Source organism: Canis lupus, chromosome 13 (genome assembly GCF_048164855.1).
Source record: "Canis lupus baileyi chromosome 13, mCanLup2.hap1, whole genome shotgun sequence".
Classification (NCBI taxonomy): Eukaryota; Metazoa; Chordata; class Mammalia; order Carnivora; family Canidae; genus Canis; species Canis lupus.
The window spans coordinates 52,087,571-52,108,728 of record NC_132850.1 but is presented as its reverse complement, the minus strand read 5'-3'; the positions used below and the strand labels follow the sequence as shown (position 1 = coordinate 52,108,728).

Below are 21,158 nucleotides of genomic sequence, written 5' to 3'. Positions count from 1 at the left end.
AGTTCAAGTGGGCCTGAAGCAAGCTCTGACCCACACTGTATATAAAGACTGGAAAAAAACAAATCAAGCAGCACAGTCTGTGGTGTATCTAACATACCATTTGCTACTGGTAATCCATGGCCTAGTGTTTAACTGAGAATCAAATATCTATGAGATATTTCAACATCATAAAATACTTCAACAAGATTTTTCAAGTAGTGGAAAGTGCAAAGGCCTTATGAAAAGCAGCACACTGTCGTTATAGGAGCAACCTTTTTCTCAGCAATAATTTTTCCCTTCATATCCACCAGCCTTTGAGATTATATTTACAGAATATGAAAACTAACAGAGAGCAACATTTTGCTTAGTCCACGAGCTATGAGGAGATAAAAAATAAACAGGCTGGGATGACATGTAAATAACTTGCAAAGCACTATAACCCTTAGGGGCCAGGCACCCAGAGAGTCTATTTTATTCAAAACTATACATTTCATTTGGATTGACTTAAAGATTATAAAAGAGCTTATCAGTGTAATATATCTTTAAACTAGTTCTTTTTTTTTTAAAGATTTGATTTATTTATTCATGAGAGACACAGAGAGAGGCAGAGACACAGGCAGAGAGAGAAGCATGCCCCATGCAAGGAGCCCGATGTGTGACTCGATCCCAGGACTCCACGATCACACCCTGAGCTGAAGGCAGACACTCAACTGCTGAGCCACCCAGGCGTCCCATAAACTAGTTCTTTAAACACAGAAGCTTTTGTACACACATGTATGCAAATTAACAATATTAAAAATTGTTAAGGTATTTAAAAAGCTAAGTTTGGTGATTATTAAAATAACAGTATACATAGATAATAAAAAGTCACCTATGAGTTTTTTATATTCTCCATTAAGTGTGGTATTACTTTCAAAAAATTATACTTGGATCACTGCCTGCATTATGTTATCTAAGAAAGCCAGTATTTGAAGGTTAACCAGATAAGAAACGTTTCCACCATGCCCGCAAATTTGCATGGCTCAATATGAAAACTATTCCATCTCGATGTGAACGAGAGGAACAGCCCTTCCAAAGTGGCTGCAATAGCCCTGGTGTGTACAGAAGAAATTTTAAAAGGTCTCCCTATTAAGGGCAGAAGAAAAACTGCCCTTAATTCTTAGTCTCCTCTCTAAACTGAAGAAAATACGATGGGCTGAAGAGCAAAACTTTATCTCTATACAGGCCAGAGCAACTAAACAGGAAAACTGAATAGGAATCAACAGTTCTATAATGACTAGAAATCCAGAAAACCACCCAGAGGAACTCAGGCTGGCACTGAACACACTGGAAAATGTGAGGGTTAGAGAGCCCCAGAGATCTGCCTTGGAGATGAGGAGTGCCCACACATGTACTTGGCCTGTTTGCTCAGTGCCATAAATGCCAGAGGGCAAAACTCCATCACTATGGAGTGAGACAGGAGAGCAACCGCAAGGAGTCTACCCAAGCTTGGTAAGCAAGTTGGCAAAGAAATGAGAATGACCCCTTGCCCCTCTCAAATGTAAATAGCCCATAAGGTGTTAGAGTAGTAAGAGGAATCAGGTGGGAGAAGACAGAGCAGAACCACCAGGTACCTGCAGAAAAGTCACACTGGAGATGTCCAGAAGGAGTCAGGAGGAAAGGAGGTATGCTTCTGGAAAAGGAGGTCCTAGGCACCAGAAGCCAGAGGATGGGAGGCAGCGTGCGGCTGGCCTAAGTGCCCGGGCTTGGAGCACACTCACATATACTACACACACTGCACACACACAGAAAGCTGACCTAGGAGAACAACAGGAGCCAGCTGCAACCAGGGGTTTACTCTAAAGCTTGGGATGAAAGAAATCTTTTATGGGAGAAGAATATGCTAATTAATTAATTGGTCAATTAATCAGGGAGGAAAGTAAATGGCAATAAACCTTAATTGTTATTCCAGGTAATATCTCATTTTCCTTTTTATGGTGTATCAGAATTAGGACTTTGCATTTCTCATTTCAACTGAATAGTTTTTTAAACAAACTGCTACTGGGGCAGCCCCAGTGGCTCAGCAGTTTAGCACCGCCTTCAGCCCAGGGCCTGATCCTGGAGACCCGGGATCGAGTCCCATGTCGGGCTCCCTGCGTGGAGCCTGCTTCTCCCTCTGCCTGTGTCTCGGCCTCTCCCTCTGTGTCTCTCATGAATAAATAAAATCTTAAAAAAAAAAAAAAAAAAAAAAACTGCTACCAAACGGGTATAGCCACTGTGGAAAATAGTATGGAGGTGCCTCAAAAAACGAAAAATAGAACTACCACATGATCTAGTAATTCCAGTACTGAGTATTTACTCCAAAGACTGAAAACAGTAACTCAAAGGGACACATGCATCCCTATATTTATTGGGGCATTATTTACAACAGCCAAAATATGGAAGCAACCCAAGTGTCCATCAATAATAGATGGATGGATAAGGAAGATATAGTGTATATACATACAATGGAATAATACTCAGCCATCAGAAAGAATAAACTCTTGCCATTTGTAACAACATGGATGGCTCTAAAGGTTATAATGCGGGCAGCCCGGGTGGCTCAGTCGGCTAAGCAGCTGACTTTGGCTCAGGTCATGATCCCAGGGTCCCAGGACTGAGCACCACACTGGGCTCCCTGCTCAGGGTAGAGTCTGCTTCTCCCACTCCCTCTGCTCCCCGCCCTGCTTGTGCTTGCTCTCGCTCTCTAAATAAATAAATAAATAAATAAATAAATAAATAAATAAATAAATAAATAAATAAAATCTTAAAAAAAAATAGAAGACTGCTTACTAAAAAGAATAAAACCTAAAATAAAGTGCTATCACCAAAATTAATAAAAACAAATTACATGGGATCCCTGGGTGGCGCATCGGTTTGGCGCCTGCCTTTGGACCAGGGCGCGAACCTGGAGACCCGGGATCGAATCCCATGTCGGGCTCCCGGTGCATGGAGCCTGCTTCTCCCTCTGCCTGTGTCTCTGCCTCTCTCTCTCTCTCTATCATAAATAAATAAAAATTAAAAAAAAAAAAATTACATGAAGCATCATGTGAGGGATCTCTGGGTGGCTCAGCAGTTTAGTGCTGGCCTTTAAAGGCCCAGGTATGATCCTGGGGTCCCAGGATCGAGTCCCACATTGGGCTCCCAGCATGGAGCCTGCTTTTCCCTCTGCCTGTGTCTCTGCCCCTCTCTGTGTCTCTCATGAATAAATAAATAAAATCTTAAAAAACAAACAAACAAACATCATGTGTTCACATACCTTTTGTAGCAGTTCTTAGAATTGTTATGTCTGTGTATAGAGAAGAACAAGAAGGTAAAAATTCCTTCTTTAGCACCATGGCTTCAATCCGAAGTGAATAGCTGGAAAATAAAAGGCAAAACTGTAGAATTTGATGTCATTAATTTTAAAACCTTGCTCTGTAAAGAACAGCGACAGATGATCCTTACTTTGGCACCTGAATCAGGTAGTGCAGAAAGGAGTCCGCCAGGGACAACTTGGACACATCTCCACTAAATGTTTTTAATTTCTTTATCTAAAAGACAAACAGAAAAAAGGGTACAGAAGAAAATAACTTGTGATTAAAATGTAACATTATTTTAGATTTCATCTTAGAATTCCTGTAAGAAAATAAGATTTCGGTGCTAAATTCAAATTAATAAAAACGTAGACCTAAGGAGAGATGGAAAAGGAAATCATCACATCCACTATGTTGGATGAGGAGAAACCAAACAAGTTAGAAGGAGAAGTGCTGCATCATGTGTCTAAGTGTAAACGATCCCAAGAACCAGAGCCACAGGAATCCTCAGGGAAGTTACTAAAGGGTCAGTTCTAAGTTTGAAAATTTTCTGTAAATTATAATCTGGAAGGGAGATCACTGGGAGAAGAAAGAGGAGACTGGGTCGTCATTATAACTGGGTCCTCTAGGTCCCTAATGAATATTTTGGCTACAGGGGATCCCTGGGTGGCGCAGCGGTTTGGCGCCTGGCTTTGGCCCAGGGCGCAATCCCGGAGACCCGGGATCGAATCCCGCATCGGGCTCCCTGCATGGAGCCTGCTTCTCCCTCTGCCTGTGTCTCTGCCTCTCCCTCTCTCTCTCTATCATGAATAAATAAATAAAATCTTAAAAAAAAAAAAAAAAAGAATATTTTGGCTACAGAATACTCCAGACTGGGTGAGGGCTAACAGACCTTTCTGGGGCCAAGTCCCCCCCACCCCCAGAATAGCTTTATTAGAAGGGGCTACTGTGTGCCGAGGAGGGTACACATGGCTCTCCAGCAGCAAGAGAAAGAGGTGGCTTAAGTAGCTGAGGGGTTAATGTCAAGACTTCCCCTATGAAAAAGATCAGGTAATAAAACAGGATGGACAGTCAGATGTCATTCTAGAAATTTTTAAGAAGCATCCACTATGCCCCCGTCCACGCTCCATGCACACACCACAGGTGTGGGGAAAAGACTAGAAGGACCCACCTACACGAGGTGACAGGATTACAGGGACTATTATTTTCTACTGCTGCTCGTTTTTATTTCCTAAAATGTCTACAATGATCATGCGTTACTCTTGTAAAAAATTAAACTCAACTAAAAGGGATTCTTTCAACCGTAGCAAAGAAAAACAAAAGACTTCTGGCACAGGAATACAGCCAAACAGCTAGCAGGTGGGGATGGAAGCAAAAAGAAAGTCCTCAAACTGCCATCATCAGAGCAAGTCAGTGTCTCCCTCATGCAGAAACCTGGACCAACCCGACGGCAGAAACTTTTCTACGTCTGCCGTAGTAGAGGGTCTTCTGACAAAAATACTTTATGGTAAACAGAATCTTGGGACTATGAGTAAACCAGACCGCTTATCTCTGCAGCTGACTGCTGCCAGTTAGCCCTGACCACCTTCCAATGCTCTCTGTACTCTCTCCCATCCCCTGGATTATGGTGGGTGCCCAGTGTCTTAAAAGACAGGAAATGACAATCAGAAGCAGACAGGAGGGAATATCTGCAAAGATTCTCCAACGGAAGTATCTACATCAACTACCTGAAAATACAAAATTTAACAGTGCATATGCACACCCTAGACTTAACTCTGGTGCTGAAGACTACAGGTCCCCCCCCCGCCCCTTACCCAAATGGGCAGAAAATAGCCATTTATAGAATTGCATTACTTCCTCTACTTTTAGGGCCCCAAACTGATTTTTACCATTTTTAGCCATTCTCAATGTAAGGGCAGATGGAATTTCTGGTTTAGCTAAACCCAAATCAGTGCCTCGCTGCTGAACTGAAAAAGCCATAGGATGAATCCTGATCCCTTGTGAACTAGAGTTTAGCAATTCACTATATATGGGCAGGGGCAGAGTGAGGTTGTACCTTTCATAAGACCCATCTATGCAGCATGTGCAAAGCTTCTGAAAATAACAGCATAATTTTCTGTCTAAAGCATAAGACTAGGTCATGCTAAATAAACTTGGTAGATATTTCTATTAAACATGTGCTCAACTGTAACTGAACAATGATTAATCTCCTTCACTTATATAAAGAGCTAACAATGTTTATGGATTTCAAGAGAATGGTGATGGAAAGATAGTATTTAATTTAAATGCCATGTATACAGTTCTTAATTCCATTTCAAAATGAGACTTATGTTCATTAAGAGGGATTACTGTACCTTCACAGTGGTAGGGAGGTAAAAGAGAGAGGTGAACAAACCCTATAATTATTGTGCATTCTCGTCATCATCAAAAAGCATTTATCAAACATTGTTAGGCATAATTTTGTTGGCTGAGCCAAGTGACTCTCATTATGACCTGGCTGTGCTCGGTTTCTGTCCTAATAGCACGCAGCATGCTCCTGGAGCCTCACACATTCCAAAGTGCAGACTTCCTTCATCCCATCTAATTCCACTCACATGGCCTTGAAATAGCAAGATTTCCCACCAGTGGACTCACCCAAGAGAAGACCCTGGGGGCCCTCTTCCCTAACATTCTCCCCTCAGGGGCAGAGTCAGCAAAGAAGGTAGAGATGAGCTGATGAAAATGTCAGAGGAGGCAACCCAACTGTTGCCGGAGAGAACAGAAATTTCCTACCACCTTCCAGCCCTGCCTGTGTCCCTGACAGCGATGCAGGGATGGGGCACGGGCCCCAGCGGAGGGAAGGGCCCGCAGGCTGCAGGCGGGCTGGGCTCTCTTCCACCATCCACCCAGCTCCTACTCCAGACTCCTCCTTGTCCCCTTTCTGGGGACAGGAATACTTGCTCAGGACAATGAACCCATTCCCAGGGCTTTTATTTCTTTTACCTTCTTCTTCTGCAAGTTTTTTTTTTTTTTAAGATTTTATTTACTTATTCATGAGACACACAGAGAGAGAGGCAGAGACACAGGCGGAAGGAGAAGCAGGCTCCCCGTGGGGAGCCCCAGGCCCAGGTGGGACTCGATCCCGGGACCCCAGGATCACGCCCGGGCGAGCGGCGCAGCCGGCCCTGCTCTGCTCTGCTCCACCGTGAGCGTGAGTGTGAGCGTGAGCGTGAGCATGAGCAGAAGGCAAGGTGAACCAGCACGCCAGACAGAAGATTTGTGGTGCAGGTGGGAGAAATCCTGAAAACAAATTAACCTTCTGCCGGCTCGTCAGCGGAGAACGCACGGCAGCAGAGGGCTGTTTCCGCTCCTCCTTTTCAACACGCTGATAAGATTACGGATCACCCGAGGGGCCGATGACAAGGCTGGGGGGCGGCGCGAGGCGGGGCTCGGAGAACCTCTGCCCTTCCTTCCTCGAGCGCTGCAGCGGGAGGAACCGCTCTGGGGTCAGACGAGTCACGCGCAAGCCCACTCCCTCTCCGGCCCATCGGCCAGGCGACACTGGAGCACTTCTAGCTAAGCCGTGTGAGCCTCAGTTTCCCGGCTGCAAAGTGACCAGCATCTGCGCTGTCGCTGCGGGTCAGCGCAGAAGACGCGCAAGATCATCAGAGCGACGGCTTGGTGGCTTCCCACGGGCCACGCGCTTGGACACATCCTCTCGCTCGGCTGGATTGTGCCCTGCCCAGTGCCCGGGACACGGGGACACCCTCGATAAATGTTTAGTCCCTTCTTGTGCTAAAAATGAGCACAGGATGTCACACCAGGCTCCGCAACACGCAGCTACGCAGACACTTGTGCACTTACTAACACGCTGCTGCCACATTCCGGACCCTCTCTCCCTGGGCCTGGACTCCTCGGCCTCTTCCCCAGGCTCCACCCTCTCCCCAAGCCCCTGGGGCTGGCCCCTGTGGGGGGGGGGGTCCCAAGGGCCCCTCGGGGCTGGCGGCAAGGCCAGGGCATGGGCCCCCGAGCCTGGCTTAGGGAGGGGCGCGCCTGGCCGGGCCTGTCAGGGTGTTCCTGCTGAAGGAAGCTCCCAGCTGCGTGTGGAGGGTGCGGTGAACTGAAGCCAAGAGGCAGTAATGTAAACAAGAAGAAGTGTGACCAAGTTTGTCGGATATGCAGAGCGAAGATGACCCTGCCGGCAGGAGGGTGACAGGAGAAGCACTGCGGCCTGGCCTGGCCTGCTTCGGAGGGGGAGCCAGTTCCCCATCCCGGGGCAGTTCCAGCCCCGCAGGCCGCGGGCTGGGGGGCCAGTGCCGGGCCCAGGACTCTGGGCAGCGGCGCCTGGGGGGGTTCGTCACCTTGCCCACCACGAGACACCTCCTCTTTGAATTACACCCCCCTCCCACCTCCCCGGCACACACACACACACAACTCAGAGCTCTTTTAAACCTGGGAGGCTCCACAGCTAAGTTGCTTTGAAATATCCCTGAGTCTCCCGAAGCCTGCGCTTCTCTAATCACCTCTGAATTTAAAATTAGAAAGGAAGACGCTAAGGAACCCGTATTTGATCGCCCACCTCTTCATGGCTCGAAGCTGGCAGCCTCCCTCACGCCTAACCTCCCTTCAGTTAGAAATTTCTAAGAGCCTTTCCAAGCACGTTCCCACGTATTATCACGATCACATCTGATCGTCACTTAAAGGAGCGAGGAGGGCAGTCAGGAGTGGGCACCAGAGCAAGCCCTAAGGAAGGGGCATGAGAAAAGCCCAAGCAGGAATAAGGTTTCGAGAACCACTCGATCTTTTAAAAATTCCAATGAATTAAACCCTATTTATCCTAATTAAAGACTTTTGAAACTCTCATTCTCTACATTACAAAAAAAAAAAAAGACTAAAGACTGTTAAGTATCTAAGATCCAGGGTAAATTATAATTTGATGTACCTTGCTCTCAAGACTTTAAGATCCCTTATTATCATTAATAAATGCTGGTAGTTAATCTTGGCTTAGGTAAATTACACTTAATTTGCAAACAGAAAACCTGACACAGAGAGAGGTTCAGATTATCAAATATACCTAGGACACCCAGTTACCTAGTAAGACCCTTGAGTTGGCACTGTGAGTTTATCACTGATTGATGTGGAAGAGAAAGTTCAGATATATACTCCTCTTGTAATTTATGGCACTAAAATCAAATTCCATAAATTATGTGTGGGAAGAGGAGTGGGAAGGGGGAGAGAGGAACCAGCAATATGGGTAAAAGGAGAACTTAGACTTTTTACTTTGTAAGAGTCTACATTATTCAAATGTTTGTAAGCACAGGTATTCATGTAATTTCTTACTGAATTTTTTCAGGGTCTTCTTCTTCAGAAAAAAAAAGGTGACATTCTGGTTTGTTTTTTTTGTTTCTGTTTTTTCTATGAAGCTCCTAACCATTCAACAGTTTAGTTAGTTTAGTCCAAAAAAAAAAAAAAAAAAATCAATAACTTTGTATTGTGGTACTACTTTGCTATCAAAACAATTTTTACCTTTCAGTCAATTACAGAGACATTTATTAACAATTTATTAACAGTTTACCTATCTCTCCAAAATTTTAGAGCATCTTTATTCAAAAGTGGTCCCCTTTCATTTTTTTGTATAAAAAGTACACATATTTATAAAATAACCTGGGTACAGCTTAGGCAAAACATATCACTGGTGATGGAAAAGGAAACCAAAGTTTACTGAGGTCTCATGTGCCAAGAGCCATGTTCGATGCATGGCTAGGGTTTAGCATCCTGGCAATTCGGTGAGGCAGGCACCATCATCCTCGCTGCAAGGGCGCAGAAACTACGTTCACTGGAGTTAGGATATTTGCCCAAGCAAGGGTACAGGTGCAGTTTTAAGCATCGACTCCCTAACTCCGCAACGAATGCTCTCTCTGCTAGGTCACTTTTTACTTTTATGTGAGAAAACTCTGGCTCTGGGTAGCAGCAGAGTGACCTTCCCATGTGAGTTCTGACACCCTGAAAAATATTCAGGTTTTATCACCACTCCTAATATCTAAAACTCATGTGCCAAATTCCTTACCTCCTCTGACTCCGGAAGAAGCTTCAGAAATTCTCGCAATGTCTCTGATCCATAATGCTCGCTCTTTCCTTGATGAATATCTTCTACAATGGACTGAGGAGACCTTGAAGAGGCAATAATCAGATTCCATTTCACGTTTGTTGGAGGGCCGAAGAAACCCAAGTCAGTAGAAATTAAAACAAATCACCTCTATCATTTTTCCACCCAGCCCTTCTTTCCAGTCTGAGGGATGTGACCTGCTGTATCAGTGATCACAGGAGCCCCACTGCCAGGGAAAGCGGGGATCCTGACACACCACCCAGGGGCCCCTTCACCCAGAAGCCCATCCTCGGGCATCCCAGAAAAGCTAAATGTGACAGCAACCACTGAGAGTCTTACTGGGAGAAGAAAAGCAATCCCCTGTGGTCACATGGAAACCTGTGGAGCCTCTCCTTTCCACTTTAGAATACTGGCACTTTTTCTTTTCTTTTCTTTTTCTTTTTTTTTTTTTTAAGATTTTATTGATTTATTCATGAGAGACACAGAGAGAAGGACGCCTGGGTGGTTCAGTGATTGAGCATCTGTCTTCGGCTCAGGGCGTGATCTCGGTTCTGGGATAGAGTCCTACATCGGGCTCCCTGCAAGGAGCCTGCTTCTCCCTCTGCCTATGTCTCTCATCAATAAATAAGTAAAATCTTAAAAAAAAAAAAGAGAGAGACACACACACACACAGAGGCAGAGACATAGGCGGATGCTCAACCACTGAGCCTCCCAGGTGCCCCTAGAATACTGGCATTTAACCACTGCCAACCAACCAGTCCAACCTTTGCTGAGGGGCAACACTACAAATGAATTTATAAATTCCCTGGCATGACAGGCTTGAGCAGATCCCCTCAGGCAACTGCCTGTACTTCAAGCCACCAGGTTATGTTTTCATGCAGGAAAACAGCAGAGAGTGACAGGCACTTGCATACTCATCACACCATGTGTCTAAGAAGGATATGTAGGTATGCAGAATGACTTTCGCTCATATTAGAAGCTGAATTTTCAGCTCAGCCACACCCATAGACTGATGCTGACAGCATGGATGTGACTAAAGTTGCAAATGGGTGCAAAAAACCTTACTTCTTAAATTGCTTAAGAAATATCCCAATGTTCATGCTCCGTTTTGCATCCACGATAGTAATCTGGAAAAAAACAGATACATGTAAGACTATTAAAGTGCAAATTAGAAGAGTTGGACAGAAGGAGAGAATTATAACCTATCAAAAAAACAACACTATTTTAGCTGACACGTTGTGTTTCGGCGACAGGCAGACAGACGACAGGCAGACGCCAAAAAAACAACACTATTTTAGAAGAGAAATATGTAAATCTGATTATTAGTCAATACATCTAATATAGTTTTACAAATATTAAAATATCATCATTTCCCCAAACTTACTGCAATGATCTATTTCCTTAGCTATAATAACTATACAGGTCTATTTTAATCTTATATAACTTTTTTGAGAGAGAGAGAGAGAGAAAATATGCATGTGCATAAACTGGGGGACGGGCAAAGGAAGAGGGAGAGAGAATCCCAAGCAGGCTCCAGACTCAGTGCAGGGCCTGGCCAGGGCTTGATTTCAAAACCCTGAGATCATGACCTGAGCCGAAATCAAGAATCAGTCCTGGGGCACCTGCATGGCTCAGTAGGTTAGGCATCTGCCTTCAGCTCAGGTCATGATCCCAAGGTCCTGCAATTAAGCCCCATGTTGGGCTCCCTATTTAGTGGGGAGTCTGCTCCCTCTGCCTCTGTCTGCTCCTCCTCCTACTTATGCTCTTTATAAAAAATACATAAAATGTCTACTTATGCACTTTATAAATACATAAAATCTTCAAAAAAAAAAAGTCAGATGCTTAACTGACTGAGCCACCTAGGTGCCCCAATCTTATATAATTTTTAATGAACAATGTATATTATTTTTTTTTAATTTAGCAGTTTCCTCTTAGAATAACATAGCCTTTGTGTAAAAGTCCAAATTTGAAAAACAAGTGTCTTAGCATAGCCAGATCATATGGGATTTGAACTAAGAAAGTAAATAAATAACTCAAGATATTGCAGAGTCCCAACCCTGATTTAGGGATATAGGAGGACCAATACTATTATTTCGGAAATGTAATAAAATTAATTTTTTTCTAAAACAAAAATTTCTTTCCATTGAGAAAGAATATTTATGCCCTTTAGGGGAAGGTAAGAAAGTCTCCTACATTTTATTTACTCAGAATTTAAAAAGGAAAACTCTTGTGCTGTATTTCACCAAGTCTAAGACTCTTGTTAACATCTCCAGAATCAGGATGCATCTTTGATTTAAGGAAATATGGTGCCATTCTAATGTACCGGCAAAACCCAGATTTGGGCTGCAATAGGTTTTAGCTTTTCAAAATTAGTAACTGGACAGGATTTTATCAGTCTGGAAATTAGAACCTTTTTTGGCAGGGGGTGAGGAGGATGTTATTATTAAACGCAGAAGCCATTTCTTTTCTCTGGAAGGAAATATCCAAGATGCAGGGAGGAAAGATCACCTAAAAACTGCCACAGTGTGTTTTTTTGTTTTGTTTTCACCCATTTTTTGGTAAAGGGAGACTAGCTAAAACAGGAATGTTATGATTCTCTTCCTTTCCAAATGGATGTGATTCATTTGTGAACAAAAGAGAATCGGGTTTCAGATTAAATTCCTTTTCTCCGGGCCTTCAAAGTTTATAAGCAGCAGCATGAACTGTTAACCAAATTTAATGGCACTTCCTGACTATAAGGTTAAATTGTCACAGGACTATGGCTGCCTTCTTTTGAAGGCTAATCTTAAACAATCACGTTATTTACTATCCTAGGGTTTCATCTCATGTTCCTGCAATCACCTGCCAGCCATAAAATAAACTCCCAAGTGAACAGGGCAGGCTCCTTACTGGAATCCTACCCAGTTCAAGTTTGGGGTGAAGGGGAGAATCAATCCTGTCAAACCCAACACCTTTTAATGAGGAAAGCCCACACGAGACAGAGGAACCTACATTTAGTGAGACAGAAAACTATGTATATTATTGTAATTCATCAATTAAAAAACCGCAAGTAAGAACACGTATATTGATATAGCGACATACTGATCCAAAGCACTTCCTTGGGACTCACGTCTACCCAGAATGAAGAAAAAAACGTATTTGCGGGATCCCTGGGTGGCGCAGCGGTTTAGCGCCTGCCTTTGGCCCAGGGCGCGTTCCTGGAGACCCAGGATCGAATCCCACATCGGGCTCCTGGTGCATGGAGCCTGCTTCTCCCTCTGCCTATGTCTCTGCCTCTCTCTCTCTCTCTCTCTGTGTGACTATCAAAAATAAATAAAAATTTAAAAAAAAAAAAAAAAAAAAAAAAAACGTATTTGCTACTCGGCTCATTAAATCACCACCTATTTGACACCTGTCACCTGTTTGACAGATAAGGAAACTGAGTCTCGACCCATCATGTTTTATGCCTTGTCATGTTTTATACTTTCCCCAGAGTAACGTGAGAACACAAATGCTAGCCTGGGTCTTTCTGGTTCCTTCTGTCTGGTTCCTGTGAGTTTCCATGTCGCTGAGGATGCAGGAGCATAGAGCAGTGGCAGTGTTCCCCCACCAGCCGTGGACTGGTATCCACACCCATGCGTTTCTCCAGGAATGGGGGCAGCTGTGTAGACACCATCCAGGGGGCCCGGCCAAGGCCTCTGGGGGCCCAGGGCTGTGTGTGCGGGACGGTGGGTAGAAATCGTTTCTCCCGGTGAAGACAGCCTCGACGAGCTGCTGTCAGGCTTGGGCAGCAGCTGCCTCCAACGCTTAGGCAGAGCTTCAGAAACTGGTCACCAGTTTACGAGGATTCAGCAATAATCCTAAGGGAAAACCTGGGCTGGCCGTCGCTGGGCACCTTACAGGGCGAACAAAGCCTCATCCTATCAACAGGAAGACGAGACTACTAATGGGTTCCGGGGACAGTCCCTCTCTCCCCACGTCCTCAGGTTTGCCTAGTGCCCGGCCGGCTCTTCCTCACAGGCTCTCCCACTCGATCCTTCCAAAGTGGTGTTGCACAAGTGCTTGTTCAAGCCCTTTAAAGCGGGTTAGCGTTTCACGTGTAAATTAGCTTATCTTACTCCCCAAATGCTTGCCATCTCAAAGCTGGGCAATTCAGGGACCCCTGGATGTGAGACCAGGTGGTGTTCTGTTTTGTTTTCTTAAGATTTTATTTACATATTTTGAGAGAGAGAGAGAGAGAGAGAGAGAGAGAGAGAAGAGAGAGAGCAGCAGAGGGGAGAGGGAGGCTCAGCAGAGCCTCAGGCAGGGCTCGATCCCAACACCCCCAGATCATGACCTGAGCTGGAGGCAGACGCCCAACCAACTAGGCACCCCCCAAGTGCCCCCAGGTGGTGTTTGGGAATCATCCAGAGCAGTGGACTCTGCCTGTGCTGGCTGCGCAGGGGGAGACAGACAGCCCCAGGGAAAAGCATGAACCAACCCGGCTCTCTCCCTGCCCGCGGGTCCAATCAACAGAAACCCACGTTCTGGACACCGCAGGAAAGGGAGGCAGGACCCCCACTGAAGTCAGGGCCTGTCACAGCAGGTAGAGCCGGGGCACTACGGACTCACGGGCTTTCCCGTCACGGGCCACTGCAGAGGTACATGCCATCCCTAGCAAAAGAAGGAGCAGAATATAAGGTCATATGCTCAACTCACGCCATCCTGAGGACTTCCCAGCAGGATGTGGGGTGGCCCTGCGACAGAAGCAGTCTCCCCGCAGACTGCCAGGGTGGCCAGGCTTGCTGTGCCTCCCCCTGAAGCCCTGAGACCACAGCACCCGGTCAAGGGTGCGATGGGCTATACCACTCCTCTTGGTCAAGCCTCCAAATAAGCGTGCCTAGTGTCTCCTACAATTCCTGTTCGCAGGGATCCCTGGGTGGCGCAGCGGTTTAGCGCCTGCCTTTGGCCCAGGGCGCGATCCTGGAGACCCGGGATCGAATCCCACGTCGGGCTCCTGGTGCATGGAGCCTGCTTCTCCCTCTGCCTATGTCTCTGCCTCTCTCTCTCTCTCTCTCTCTCTGTGTGTGTGACTATCATAAATAAATAAACATTAAAAAAAAAAAAAAAAAAAAAAAAAAGGTTTATTAAAAAAAAAAAAAAAAAAAAAAAAAAAAAAAAAACAATTCCTGTTCGCTCCTCTCCTAAGGAGTCACCACAGTCTGCCTCCCATATTCCTTAAGGGAAGAATCAGCTCTTGTGTTTTAGCTGCGGTAAAATATACAGAACATCTGCCATCTTAACCATTTTTATTTTTTGAAGTCATCTCTACACCCAACAGAGGGCTCGAACTCATGACTCCAAGGTCAAGGGTCGACTGAGCCAGCCAGGTGTCCCCCTCCTTAACCATTTTTAAATGGTCGGTGGCATTAAGTGCATCCACATTGTTCAGTACAACCATCCCCACATCCCCCCAGTACACGCATCCACAGAATCCTTCCCACCTTGCAGAATTGAAACTACGCACCCCTTAAATCGTAACTCCCCGTTCCCTCCTTCCTTCAGCTCCTGGCAACCACCCTTCAACTTTCTGTTGCAAAGAATTTGACTATTCTTAGTAATGTCACATAAGTGGAATCATATAATGTTTGTCCTTTTGTGATGGGTTTATTTCATTTAGCATAACGTCCTCAAGGTAGAAGAAATTTTTAACCTACTTTTGTTTCAATATGTCAAAGAGGGCTTCCTTGACTACTTAAGTACCACTGAGTAGTGGCTATTTCAATGCTACATCAAATTCAGAAAAGCAAAATTAAAAAAAAAAAGTCTTCCCATATCCTCTTATATAAGACATATCTTTTGGTTTCTGATGTGGCTTTTTTTGTTTGTTTGTTTTCATTTTCTTTTTATTTTTGGTTGGCTGCCAATTGGGATATGCCCCAGCCTGGGTTTGGCGGAAAAAAAATAAAAACATAGTTGAAGCTTTTTTTTTCTTCTTTCAAATGTATTTCACATGCTCATCTAGTTCTGTAGTTCTGGACTGAGCATGTCCCAGAATTCTAGAACACACTGTGATCATATAACAAAAGTTGAGAAAGAATAACCAATAACCTGAATTAGCATGGAAGAGTAAGATGTTACTTCCCAGAAATTAAAAAAAAAACAAAAACAAAAACAAAAACAAAACAAAACAAAACTACCTTCCATCCTTCCTTCCTCTCTCTTTTTCTAATAAGCAATTTTAGTTATTTCTTACATGGCATTATTGTAAATTGTAAACATTACTACAGATACCATATTGAATGATCTCACATGTTCCAACATTTGTGGCTTTTTTCCTTTTTTTATTTCACTTTTATTGAGGTAAATTAGCAAATAAAATTGTAAGATATTTAAGGTGTATATCATGTTATTTGACATATGTAAATAAACATGGTGGACGTATTCCCATCTAGTTAATTACCACATCCATCACCTCCCGGTGATCTTTTTGTCCTCCTTTTCACTGACAGCACTTAAAATTCTACTCTCTTGGGGCACTTGGGTGGCTCAGTGGTTGAGTGTCTGCCTTTGGCTCAGGTCATGACCCCGGGGTCCTGGGATCAAGTCTCACATCAGGCTCCCTGCATGAAGCCTGCTTCTCCCTCTGCCTGTGTGTCTCTCATGAATAAATAGATAAAATCTATAAAAGTAAAATAAAATTCTACTCTTAGCAAATTTCAATTCTACAACAGTGTTATCAACTGTGGTCACCATGTTTTATATTATAGCCTCAGGCCTCGTTCATATTGTGTTTTGTCAATCCCAATTTTGATCATATTGATATATCATATTGATAAATACTCCCTTTGCTCCCTTGGTTCAGTTCTGCCAGCTGTTACTTTTAATTTCCTTTGGAGGATACCAATCAGCTAAGACTGTGCCTTCCTCTAAGAGCATTTCAGATTCTAGAAGCAAACAAGCACAGACCCGACTAACCAGTATGAGTGCCGATGATGCTCTAAGGGGGCTGGGGAGCAGTGGGGAGCATATAGACAGGGAACTTCTCAGGGATGAGATCAATGAACTCCAAAAAGAAGGTGGAGTTTGAGCTCTTTTTATTATTATCCCCAGTAATATATTTTTGTTGTTTCTAATTATTTTATTGCAGTTTAATTATTATTGTCACACTTGTGGCCTCCTCCAGTTGATTTTTAGGTATCAAAAACACAAGGATAGTCATATTTGATAACCTTTCCCTCCCTTCTCCCTTAACTAAATGTTCTAACTTGCTATATTTTGAGTGTTGTTCTTCCTAAATTACCCATTCCTGAACCCAGCTCTTCTTTATCTTCCAGCAACTTCTTTCTTTGGAGTATAATGAAACTTATTTGTAATGCTTTATAAGCCCTTTAAAGTAGGAGCCAACCACATAATGGCAGGTCATTTCTGTAAGAGGTTATTATATTTCCAGGGGACATTATCCGATCCCCGACATGTTTGAACCTCTGGAATTATGGCCTGTGGGGTGGCAGGTTGGGAATGCCATGTTTCCAGGCTCAGGATGGGTCACTCTGCCAGAGTATTCTCCACTCAATGTGCACAGGTGGTGAGAACCAGTACTTTCAACCCTGGATTCCATTTACTACCGAGTAAATCGGAAGATTTATTACTGGATCTTGTGAAACTATCACTCTGCTGAGTTGTAATTTCCTTAGACGAAAGTCTAATGAGGGAAGAAAATAGCATGTACTGCATTCTTTTACTGCAGGAAAAAAAAAGTATATAATACTTCTAGCCATGTTGGGAAATAGCATGAAAAACTGAAAATAATCTGGATAACCCTGTTATGTGACAATATTACCCAATACACACTTAAATCCATCCACCTAAACCACTTATCCTACCTGAATGTTAAAGAGTTGAAAAGTTAAATTATCTTATGACACAAGGTCACGGTGATTTAATTTTCCTATCTAGTAGCTGTCTCTCAGATTAGAACCTCAAGTGCTAAAAGTAAAAATATTTGCACACCCATATTCATAGCAGCAGATTCACAACAGCTAAAAGGTGGAGGCAACCCAAATATCCATTGATGGATGACTAGATAAACAAAATGTGGTATATACATACAATGGAATATCATTCAGCCTTAAAATTCTGACACATACTACGACACGGGTGAATGTTAGGGACATTATGCAAGGTGAAATACTCCAGTCACAAAGACACATACTGCCTGATTCCACTTCTATAAGGCCACGTAGAGTGGTCAAATTCTCAGAGTCAGAGTAGAAGGGGCTGCAGGGAGGAGGGAGTGGGGTGATTTCATGGACACAATGCTGCAATTCTGCAAGATGGGAAGAGTTCCGGGCAAGTGTGGTAGGGATGGCTGTACAACCATGTGAATGCATTTAATGACGCTGAACAGAACATTTATAAATGGTTAAGATAGCAAACGGAATGTGTATTTTATCACAATTAAAAATAATTACTTGGTTTCAGGTATTTTTTAAGGGAAAGGAAAAAAAGATGAAGATGTATCTGGGGAGGGGAGGGGAGAGAGAGATGAGAGGAAGACTTTTTATTCCTGAAATTTAGATGTGGCCTAGAAATTGACATTTCTGCTTCGGCTGTACGCGGGGAAAGATGCCACACTCCCTGCTACTTCTCTCCTTCTCAGAGTCCTGCTGAACCTCCCTTGAATTAGCAGACATGAAGCTACAAGTTCCTAGTAGGCCCTTGAACTATCATTTGCCAAAATAAATGTCTCCAATTTATAAAGGATGCCACCCGTTCTAACCTGGTAGCTGCCTCCCCAGCAGCATGGTGAGCTAGGCCCCTGTCTGTTCCAGGGGGTTTCCTGAGACTTGCGCTCTATGTCCCACCGTACCCAGCCACCCTTCCCTTCGACATTCTTGAAATTCAGTAAGTAGAGCTAGGAAACAATGGTGAGAAATGCCCTACTGTACAAGGAATCTCTGCTGGAAGCTGGGGCAAAGGCCAGGGTACTAAGGAAATGACTTCTTGCTCCTTCCAATACTGAAAGGATGCATGCTAAGAAATAAAAGGACCTTGCATAAAGGGAAGAGCAGGGAAAGCCCGAGTTCAGTAGGGGAGGGCACGAGGGACTGTCCTGAAGACTTCCGCTCAATTTTATTTCACAGTTCATGCTTGATCCTAATCCCAGCATTCTCTACATTTTATAGTTAATAGACTCTAGACTATTTCAACCACCAATTTCAAGGACCCCCAAGTGAAGTCATGGAGAGAAGTAGTTAACGTGTTCCTGAGCCAGACAGAGAAAAGAGGTCAATACTGTCAGCTTGACAAATCAATTATGCAGAGAGGCGCTACTTCATCCCAGAGCCCTGCCCACTTTCTCACCTGATCCACTCCATCTTTGACCTATTTTCTCTGCTCCTGTACAACAGATTTTAAAAATGATATATTTGTTGCTCCCCTTTTTCCTTTTTGGTGGGCAACACTCTTTCCTTCCCATCTCTAGTTTCCTAAGTACTTCTGCTAATAAGCAGAGGCCTCTCAATTTATTGTTTCTAAACAGAGTACTTTCAAATGCAATTTTTGACTCTATAATATAGACAGTAATTGGGAGCTCTCAAGCTATGCTTTCCGTGAACTTCTTACAATCTGTTAGCTCTCCTTAGTTCTCAGTGTAAGACATTTATTGCTAACTGGGAATATGCTTCCTAGAAAATCCATCTAAAGCTAGCCTTAGGTTTTGAACTCTCTGGAATCTCTATTCCACAATGGCCACAGTTTAATTCAGAGCTCTGAGGAATGAAGGCTATCTCATAACACTTAGGGAAGGGAAAACTAGAGGGAAAAACACGGGTAAAATCTTAAGGATGCATATTAGTTAATGGTGCATTTAACAAAGGCCATTTTGTCTCCAAAAGTTCCAGTTAATCTCAGTTTAGCTGAGTTCAGGAACTCAGGTTTTTGTTTAGACAGAGACTAATAATGTGGACTTCGGCAGAACTGCTCCACCAGGGGAAACCGCAGCAGATGTGCTGGAGACAGGGCAGTACTGAGAGGCCAAAGAACGATGGCCCCACATAGCATGTTCTCAGCGTGAGCTCATAATCCACCGGGATGTCTGGGAGGATGTGGCATGCATGCTTCTTACACTTTTTTGCTAGTCAGCTCAAGCTCATCATATGAGGCCCTTTTCTATCATTTCCAGAGCACATTTACTTGCATGATCTTATGTCTTAGTGACCGAGCAACTTGTGAAATGTACACACCCTTCCAAACATACAACAACGCAGCATGCAAAGGATCATCCCTCCACCATCGATCCGTTCTTACCTCTTCCCTAGCATCCCGGAAGGATGAATTTAAAGTTCCTCCTCTCCTAGAAAGGGAAGACTTGGTAGTATCTTCTTGCTGCCCAAAGAGTTCCTCAATGGTCTTTGTATCAATCTGGTAGTGATGCTGCTGCCTGGCGGCCAAAGTCCAGATGTTGGTTTTGCCACGAACTTGCTCCTCTGGAATGGTTTTCCAAAAAAAGCTTCTCATCCGCCTTTTCTTCCCAAGGTGGCTGTAGCCATTCATGTGAGAGGCTGGGGGTAGTCCCGGAGGGGGAGGTGGGGGCGGAGGCCCCCCGGGGAGTGGAGGTGGGGGGGGAGGAGGAGGAGAGGGAGGAAACCCCTCCCCTGAATGCAGACATGGTGGAGGTGGAGGGGGTGGAGGAGGAGGAGGGGGCGGCGGTGGTGTCTGCCCAATCATGAATCCAGCTCCTGGGCCAATAGTCCCATTTTCTTTATCGCTGACCAAGGAGACACAATTCATAACATGCATAGTACTGTTGCCTTCTAAGGAGATAATTTCTTGGCCTTGGGGAAGCAGACACAAACATCAAACTCGTGTCATACTTTTCCACTCGCTGGTCCGCTGCCAGAGAAAAAGCCAACCGTGTTGTGTGTCATCTTCCAAACCTACAAAGATAAAACAATTTTAAACCAGGCCAGGAAAATATGTGAATATTAGCTATTCCCTTCCGAGCCTAGTGCCAGTCCCCCTCGAGCGGCTGGGTATTACAATCAGTGAGAGAACACATCCAAAAGGGCATAAAAAGGGACTAATACTTTTCTAAACATGAACCAAACAAATTTTACTGCCTGGAAATGCTGGCAAAGCAACAGCAACAAACTCAACTTGGAAACCTTCCATTAATCAATAAAACACATATTTATTGAGAACCTGCTATAAGTTCAGCAAGTATGGCTCACTTCATGAATAAACTACTTGTTCATTAACTGGCTCATTTTCTTTGGGCAATGGATACTCAACCCCCAGGGAAATTACCCAAATGGCTGAAGCATTAGGTATTAGTGTACGACCCTGCCTTTCTCCAGTATGGACATGTCCCCTACCAATCACTTGGTCAAAGGGCATCCTCTGCCTTGCATGTAATAGGGCATTTGGAAATGATAAAATAGTGACCAAACTCATTCCCCCAGAGTCAGGGCCACCATGTTCCTGCTCCCTCTGGTCACGTGGCTTCCCTGCAAATGAAAGAACACTAGATGTGAAGATTAAAGGCTGTAGCTCTAAATCCAGCTTTACTGCTTACATTTTAGACAAGTCACTTCACCTCACAAGACTTCAGTTTTGTCATTTGTAAAACTAGGAGGTTGGGATCCATTCCATGACTTCTCTCATTGCTCCCAATGCTATCATTTTAGATTCTAGTTAAGCCACTCTTCAGAAACAATCAGAACTTCATGCCTACCTCTTCTGTGACACTATTAGCAGAGAACACACACAGTGATATGCTGCCCATATCATACCTGCCACTTGTCTACCCCTTATCCACA

At 44.1% G+C, this 21,158-nt stretch overlaps 1 protein-coding gene across 4 annotated transcripts in view; it reads right to left on the bottom strand.

The window, feature by feature from the left end:
* The window catches only part of FHDC1 (FH2 domain containing 1), a 42,838-nt gene that overhangs the window by 15,211 nt on the left and 6,469 nt on the right, over nucleotides 1-21,158 (bottom strand). For all 4 annotated transcript variants that reach the window (XM_072773676.1, XM_072773677.1, XM_072773678.1 and 1 more), the window contains exons 2-6: nucleotides 19,648-20,276; nucleotides 10,444-10,505; nucleotides 9,340-9,442; nucleotides 3,445-3,530; nucleotides 3,257-3,357 (exon numbers count right to left, since the gene is read on the bottom strand). In XM_072773676.1, coding sequence (XP_072629777.1) covers nucleotides 3,257-3,357; nucleotides 3,445-3,530; nucleotides 9,340-9,442; nucleotides 10,444-10,505; nucleotides 19,648-20,139 — 844 coding nt within the window. In that variant the 5' untranslated portion in view covers nucleotides 20,140-20,276. The remainder of the gene's footprint in view (nucleotides 1-3,256; nucleotides 3,358-3,444; nucleotides 3,531-9,339; nucleotides 9,443-10,443; nucleotides 10,506-19,647; nucleotides 20,277-21,158) is intronic.